The sequence below is a fragment of the Brassica napus genome, chromosome C5, assembly GCF_020379485.1.
Source record: "Brassica napus cultivar Da-Ae chromosome C5, Da-Ae, whole genome shotgun sequence".
Lineage (NCBI taxonomy): Eukaryota > Viridiplantae > Streptophyta > Magnoliopsida > Brassicales > Brassicaceae > Brassica > Brassica napus.
In genome coordinates, this window is record NC_063448.1 from 13,586,420 (window position 1) to 13,595,076 (window position 8,657).

General features: G+C 31.6%; 1 protein-coding gene across 1 annotated transcript; it reads left to right on the plus strand.

Moving 5' to 3' along the window:
* The first annotated feature begins 5,873 nt into the window (after nt 1–5,873).
* On the plus strand, nt 5,874–7,050 carry LOC106454769 (ethylene-responsive transcription factor ERF012-like). The gene has a single exon (XM_048756802.1). It carries the CDS (start codon nt 6,150–6,152, stop codon nt 6,855–6,857), a length of 708 nt encoding a protein of 235 aa, XP_048612759.1. The 5' UTR covers nt 5,874–6,149; the 3' UTR covers nt 6,858–7,050.
* Nucleotides 7,051–8,657: the final 1,607 nt, after the last annotated feature.

The following is an 8,657-nucleotide window of genomic DNA, read 5'->3' on the forward strand; positions in this document are numbered from 1 at the left end:
AGTCAAAGTAACGATGGGTTCCTTAAGTGCCGTTGAGAAATAACCGGCCTGCATGTGGGAAAGTGAGTTTTTTAGTTATATACTGGCCTGAGAACACAATAAATCCTACAAACTCGGATGAAGCTGTGTCTTAATGCTGGAGACATTACAAATTATCAGTATATTATCTCCAACAACCTTGGGATTGATGCTAGGGACCAACACAACTTTTGGCTCCTAACCGTAGCTTTCTAATTTCTTATGAAATGCAAAAGCTAGGCCATCGAACATACTAACACTCACACTTTCACATCGCTGTAAAGTATCAATGAAGATGAAATTCTTGGAGAATACAATATTATACAAAGTTGTAAAAAATTACAAACAATGGATTTTAAACTGTTGAGACTACCTTTCTAGACGTAGAGACATAATTACACGTTGTGTCCCATGTGTACTGCCGTTGATTGTGCTCTTGATTGCAATGACCTAGTCAAGAATGTCTTGAAAATATTAAAGAAGAGGTCCGTAAGTACCTGAAGAAATTATAAAGCAAAAGATTCTATAAAGAAGTTTAAAAGACCCTACTCTTTGATAAAGCTACTGCTCGCTCCACACTTGTTGTCAAGATATAAATTCGTTCCAGATGTAGCGTTCAGAAACAGCCTCCCTGTAAGGAAATTCAGTCAATAAACAGCCAACATAAGTGATTACTTTGAGAGATTTTGAAACTGTCTAGCATCTATATATAGTTAGCAAGCGTGAATCAGGAGGTTTCTGAAACTTGTGTGGACTTTTCATATGAAAACATGGACACAAAGGTTTGGATGATAGCTAAAACTTTATTCCTATAACAGAGTGGACCAAGCGTAGCTGGGAGTTGTTTCTTACCTCCGACAAGTTTTGGATTTATATTTCGACCCTTTGGTTCAACACCAGATTCAAGTGACATGAGCCGCTCGTATTTTTGAAACCTAAAACACTCTTTGGGGATCAGTTCACAGTTTGGTCTAGGAATCTTATTGACACATGGATTTCAGCAAACTTGAAGGTTGGGTTGCTTCATGCAATATCGAGAACGCTTAGCTCCGTAGCCTGTAACATGAAAAGATGAATCATAAGAAAAAAAATTGTGATTCTCGTATTCTGTTTTAAGAAGGTAAAAATAGTTATGGTCGTACCTTCGAATCAATAAGGACCATAGCAACACAGATCAGTTCACTCCCTTTCTTAACATTCTGGGCTTCTGAAAATCGAAAGAGCCTTGTCGACAACACCCAGACTTCAATTCTGTGAAATGAATTAGAGAGGTCGCCATGAGTCTAGAAGAAATTCTGCAATCGGAAAGGGAAAAGTATTAAGCTTACGTTTTCAAGCGATGTATATATATACTGAATAATGGAGTGAAGTCGAGAAGGTAGATTTGAAGCTTCATTGATGAAGAGTTAGTGGTAATAGTGGAGGAACTTGATGGCTTGACACTATTGTTAAGCGTAATGTTGGATGTGAAAGGGAAGGATGACTGAAGCAGCAACAGTTTCAGATCTCCGGTGTTAGGGTTCTCAGCTTTGGGGAGGAAGATACTTAGCGATGGGCCACAAGTTGTTGCCTCATAATTAGATCTAATATTACAGCCCAAAAAATAGTCTAAAGCCCAATTCGATACACATATTTACATCGCAGCACAAAAAAATATGGGAAGACGGGTAAAAACAAAAATCGCCAATGGTCTGATATGACGACACGTGGCGCAGAATGCCTCCTTCGTTATGCTGACATGGACGCAGGAGAAAAGAGAAAAGACTTATTTATTTATATAGATACCAAATGACAATTAATATGTATGGAGTATATCCTATTTCATGTCCCCACCTCAATGTTAACTTTATCAAAACCGACTAAATCATAGATTTGGATATACAAAAAAAGATTTGGTAGTTGAAACTAGTTCACTGGATCCATTATACATGGCTGAACCTTCAACGTACATGGTACATATTTAATGAAAAGAAAAATAAATAAAAAAAAGCATTCAACGTAATTTCTTTTATAAAAGAGTTTCGTCTTCCTCGAAATTTCCTAGCCATGCCTGTAACATGCTAATCCTCCGAGTTTGTTATAAATATATATACACAAAAAAATAATGTAAAACTTATTGAGGTCGAGATTGTGATGTAGTGATCTCGTTAAGTCCGTGTTGAGAGTAGGTACGAAAGCAGTACGGTGCCAGTTAATTCATGGGTCATCAAGATAACATTTGTTTTCTGACTCATAACTCAGATAGTGTTGTTTTCACATTTCAGAATTAATATACCAGTAGTGTATCATTGACAAGTTTCTAGATTCTTGTTTAATTCTGAAATTTCACTGAAATAAATGTCAGAGGACCAGAAAAATGGGTAAGTGTTACAACTAAAAAGTGAAACTGAAAGAAGCCACGATCCAGATGCTTCTTTTCTCTTCATGCAAACGCATATTGTTTGCTGGAAAGCTGACAAAATACACCCATATTCTTCATACGCTCTGACATTTGCTGAGTTTTGCGTAAGACCGAAGTGTGAAATCTCAATACGAAGACAACAAAGTACCATCCCATGATTAGTCGTAAGCTTCATGAGAAAGTCAAGGCTAACATGTCATCTATCATCTTTTCCTACATACGATCATGTGCATATCTTTGCGTGTCTTAAAGCTACATGATGCTTTTTTACTCTCATTTTTCAAGTTGTTTATATCAAATCTTAGCATATACATATTTGTTCGCATAAATTTATATTGCTGTGGATTATGGATGGACAGAAATTTAGTTGGAAACATAGATAATGCTAAACCAGTTTGAAAATCTTCCAAAAAGAAGGAGTTATATCTATTTCTTGCTAAGAAGGAAAAAATCAGACAAATTTCTATATACTGCTTTTTAAGATAACACAAATTGTGGAGAAACAAATATTACGTACGTTTAGAGTATGATTTTTTTTTAAAAGATGATTAATTATTTTGGTTAAAAGATGATTACGAGTGAGTGTGACGAGAGAAAACGCGGTTTGGGTTTGGGTAGCAACCAGCAAAGAGACAGAGTGAGAACAGCTGTAATTTGAAGTCACTCTCTTATCAATTCAGGCATCATCACCACCCTCTCTCACACTCTTCACTATTTCGGTTTATCCTTTTCATTTCTCTACCAAATTTTGTGATATTTATTTCTAATATCTACTGTTCTATGTGTCTACTTATGTGCGGAAACGCAGTATCACTCTTGCTAGTTAAGAACAAAACTTACATTCAATCCTAGCGTGAACCTTTAAATTCACCGTATCTTTTATCACCAATCAAATTGTCACCTAGATAAATAATAAAATATTTTGTCACCTAGATAAATAATAAAAAATATTTTTTTTTGTTTTAAAAATAATAATAATAATATCAATTTTAACGACGTTAACACCACTAACAAAACCTTAAATCTTAAATTTTAAACTCTAAACTCAAATCTTATACCCTAAATCCTAAACCCAAACTCTAAACCCTAAACCCAAATTCTATACCCTAAACACAAACCGTAGACCCTAAACCCAAACTGTAAATCTTAAACCTAAACCCTAGACCCTAAATCCAAATCCTAGACTCTAAACCCAAACCTTAAACCCTAAAGGAACAACATTAACATTATCCCACGCCTTTAGGGTATAGGGTTTGGGCTTAGGGTTTACGATTTGAGTTTATGATCCAAGGTTTGGGTTTAGGGTATAGAGTTTGGTTTTAGAGTATAGGGTTTGGGTTTAGGATTTAGAATCTTGGATTTGGGTTTAGGGTTTAGATTTAGGTTTTAGGGTTTAAATTTAAGGTTTATAGTTAAGGATTTATCTAGCGGCATTAACGTCGTTAAAATTGTATCATTATTATTTTTCTATTATTTTAATTTTTTTAAAAATAAAAAATATATTTTTATTACTTATCTAGTTGACAATTTGATTGATGATAGGAGATGTGGTGAATTCAAAGGTTCACCATAGTTCTGTTCGCTAGTTAATACTCCATATGTTTCAAATATAGATCTTGTCCGAAATTTTTGTACGTGAAAATATAAAATTTTATACAATTAATTTAGCGTACATAAAAATATCATTAAATAAAATTAGGTCAACCATTAAGAAAATGCACTATTTTGTAATTAGACACAAATTTCAAATAACTGGAAATTTTATCTAAAGTATTAAAAACATCAATTATTTTAAAACAAAAATATTTTCTTTAAATATCAAATAAATTAAAACAGAGGAAATATTTGTTAATGTTGTTTATATAAGCAAAACGTTTGTATGTTCTATTATGATTTATATATTACAAATGGTTATAAATATATCAAACGTACGATGTCTCTATATTGTAAACGCGTAAGTTACTCACAAGTCACAGAGTCACAAGCCAAGATAATAAGCTAAATTCAATATACCAAGTTGCTATGCAGATCTAAATCATACCTTCTTCGGACTTTGATAGCAAGCAGACGTCAATCAAATAAACACAATCAAGGTAAATCAATACTAATAAACATAGGAAACTATTACAAGGAATAACATTTATGTGCACGTACCGTAAACTATTTTGTTTCAAAATAACATGATACGATGAATTAGAGAGTATACCTAAAGAATAAACTAAACCCACTAGTTTAATCGGTAAAGAATAAACATAGTGCAATAACTAACCATAAAGGGGTCTCTTTCTTGGGAAGATCATATACGACTTAACGCGTTAAAACGTAGCTGTAATTTGTAATCTCCTTCCTGACACCGATGATAGCTACGTATATAATATAGTTCAATATAGAGGAAAATTTGATATTTCAATATAAGATTATTGTATTTAGAATCTCTCCTCGTTTTGCTCACCAAGTGGCTTCCGTACAGCTAGCTACTATATACGCTTACCAATCAACTATTCCAATGGGTAAACAATACAAACTGTAAAATTACATATAGAGTTTAATAGTGAAAATATGAAATATTCATATGGTAGAATAACAAAATAATTTAATATAATGGTTTTCACTAAACCAACGAATGCAAAACTCTTAAATTGTTTTATTAAAAAAATCTTACGTGATGCCATTTAACAGATTGGCATATTTATATATTTTTCCTCTAAATTCCAAGATTATCAGTTATTATATTTTACATTGACATTCAGATTTTAGTGAGAAGATGAAAAAAAAACTAGCAAAAGGTTAAGGTGATGATTGTTTAGATGGTTTTTAGATTTTAGATTTTGGTTTTTGGTTTTTGGTTTTTAGTTTTTGCATTTTAGATTTTAGTTTTTGGTTTTTGATTTCACATTAGATTTTAGTTTTTAGAAAAGCACGAATGGTAATTTTAGTTTTTGGTTTTTGGTTTTCGTTTTAAAAATTAATAAAATATTTATTTTAAATTTATTGTTTTTGATTTTGTTGTAGTTTAGTTTTAGGAAAAAAACATGACTAGTGATCTTTTAGTTTTTTATTTCACTATATTTTTTTTTAAATTTGAAATATTATTTATTACTTACTATGAAAACAACAAATAATACAAAAATATTACAACTTAAATTATATTTATTAATTTAATAAAATTATATTAAAAGAAAAATATAATTCAAAATATTTTTTTTATTGTCATATATATATATGAAAAATACATAATCAATGCAGTTCAAAAAAAACAACACATAATTAAAATTAAAATTTAAAACAATAGAAAAAAATATTTTTATTTTGAAAATGTTCTATAATTCAAATATTATAGAATTAATAATTAGATTCGAAAGAGATAAATTTATTTCTGTTTTAAATGAGAAAGGAACAATATTGTATTAATGACAATTGCCATTTTGCTATTATAAAAAACACCTGTCATGCACCAAAATGTCACATTCATACACAATAAACCATACTATATTACATTTGACCCTATTTTAGATTTATATTTGTCAATAAAATAGTATTTCATCCCTTCCTCACCCAGACCCCTTCTATTTCAATCCTTCTCTATATATAATCTCCCCACCTCACATTAACACTCAACTCATCCAAAACAATCTATCCATCACAAAAACAACACAAACTCAAGAACAATATCTTTACACTTGATCATTACCACATTGCCCAGTCAATATACACAGCAACATTAAGTACCATGGTGAAACAAGAACCCAAGATTCAAACCAGCAGCAAGAAAGAAATGTCTCTGTCTTCACCATCTCGTTCTTCATCTTTATCTTCCTCTTCCCCTAAGATCAAGAACAAGAAGAGTAAGATTAAGAAGTACAAAGGAGTGAGGATGAGAAGTTGGGGATCATGGGTTTCTGAGATTAGGGCACCAAATCAAAAGACAAGGATTTGGTTAGGCTCTTACTCAACAGCTGAGGCAGCAGCCAGGGCTTACGATGTTGCACTCTTGTGTCTCAAAGGCCCTCGAGCCAATCTCAACTTCCCTACTTCATCTTCTTATTCTCTTTCTCAACATCTTCTTGATGAAAATATCATTTTGTCCCCAAAATCCATCCAAAGAGTCGCAGCTCAAGCTGCCAACAGCTCATTTGACCTTTTATCCCCTTCTTCCTCAACTTCTTCTTCATCTGCTACCTCGTCACCGTCGGATCAAGAACAGCATCATGATGATAATGATGATGATGGGATGCAATCTTTGATAGGCTCTTTCGTGGATAACCATGTGTCTTTGATGGATCCATCATCGTCATGGTATGGTGATGAACATAATGGGATGTTCTCCTTCGATGATGTAGCTCCGTTCAATTACTCTCCCCAGTTGAACTCGATGACAAATATGGTCGATGAGTACTATTATGAAGATGCTTATATTCCCCTTTGGAGTTTCAGTTGATCCGACGGTCCAGACTACATACTTTATATATTTGTATCATTTTTAAAATTCTTTTAATATGTTTATTAATTTACCCTTGTCGTAATTTTTTTTCCAAGTTTTTTGTTGCTTGGAGAGAATTGACGACGGGATAACTGACTGTAATATTATTCAAGGTTTTATATAATAAGATTGGGACCTATGAAGATTTCAATACGCTGGGATTTAATTTATGTGCTTGGAAGATCACATGAACAAGAGGCCCTTTTTGTCACTTCTTTGACTTTTTCAAATCAATTTAATCAAGAAGAAATAATAATAGTGTGTTGTACTGAAAACATATATTTTGCAGTATGTTTATGAAAGAAATCTGATGTTAATACTTGATCTGATTTGTCACTTCTTTGACCAAAAAAAATACTTGATCTGATTTTGTTTCACATTTGAAAGGATTCACGTGTACATATGTCATATGTGCAGAGTAGCTAACAAAATGTAATGATTTTGCAATCCAGCACATTACCTTTGCTTTGAATTTCTTATTTTGGTAAGTGGTAAACGCAATGATATATATAATTACACATCATTATTTACAAGACATGGTTGGTAATGGTAAATTTCTTTAGAATGTAAGATAGCAACTATATACAACTAATTGCTATAGTTAGTTGTGAGCAATTTTCCGATCTATCTTCCTAATTAATTCATTAGTTGTTTAATTAAACACTATTATGCATAGTACTATATTCAGAGGAATCTTACTGTTTCATGTGCCGTGGAAAAGTTTGGTATGGCTAATAATGCATACATTGCTTGGGGACAAAGTTCATATCTTTGAAACTTGAACTACTGTATACATATATACTACCTCTGTTCCTAAATGTACGATGTTTTACAAAATTTTGATGTTCCAATATATAAGATGTTTTCATTTTTTTAGGCAATTTTTTACTTTATTAAAAACTGTACAACCAATCATATTTGATAATCTATTTTGTAATTGGTTGAATAACATTAATTTATAGTTTTAATGATATTTTCTAGAAAAAACAATGATTTTTTTAATATATATGCTTTTAACTAAACATATTATATTTAAGAACAGAGCGAGTATCTTTTTTTTTTAATAATTTGTCTCGTTTAATTTTGTTTTCGTTTTCCTCTTTCATGGAGGTACAACAGAGCTTCAGTTAAGAGATAAGACAAACATAGTTATTTATATGATTTACTATATATAATCACTGCTTCAAACTGATTTTAAATGTTTCAGAGAAAGCTAGATTAATTTGAATCATGAAATTAAACTGATTACAATTCAAGTAAACTTAATAGTAAAATTTATTTTCTTAACTACGTACTGTCATTTTGGTTTTACCAACAAAATGATACAAGCTTATTACAAAAAATCAATCGATCGCAAGTTATAAAATCGACATCAAATTGTGATCTTTGTCAAAATTTGAGATTTGAATTTTAGTTTATGTAAACATGTAAAAAGAATAGGACAAACAGATCATTCAAGCCATATTGTTTTATTACCCTTTAACTGGATGGTGCATGTTGTCTAATAACATGGCGTATCATAGTATTTTGAAGGTTTGCTATCTATAGTGTCAAGTGCAATAACTAATGAATTTTGAATTCAAGTTTGTATTGATGTTTCAGTTTGCAGCTTACCAATTATCAAATTTTCTCAAACCTCTACGCTCATACTAACATGGTTCTAAGAAAGAAAACAAACAGACATGGTTCTTGTTCCCAGTGTGTGGGTATAAGGATTTCGATATTATTTTCTGTGTAGAGGAGAAGTAGTTGGTCTAA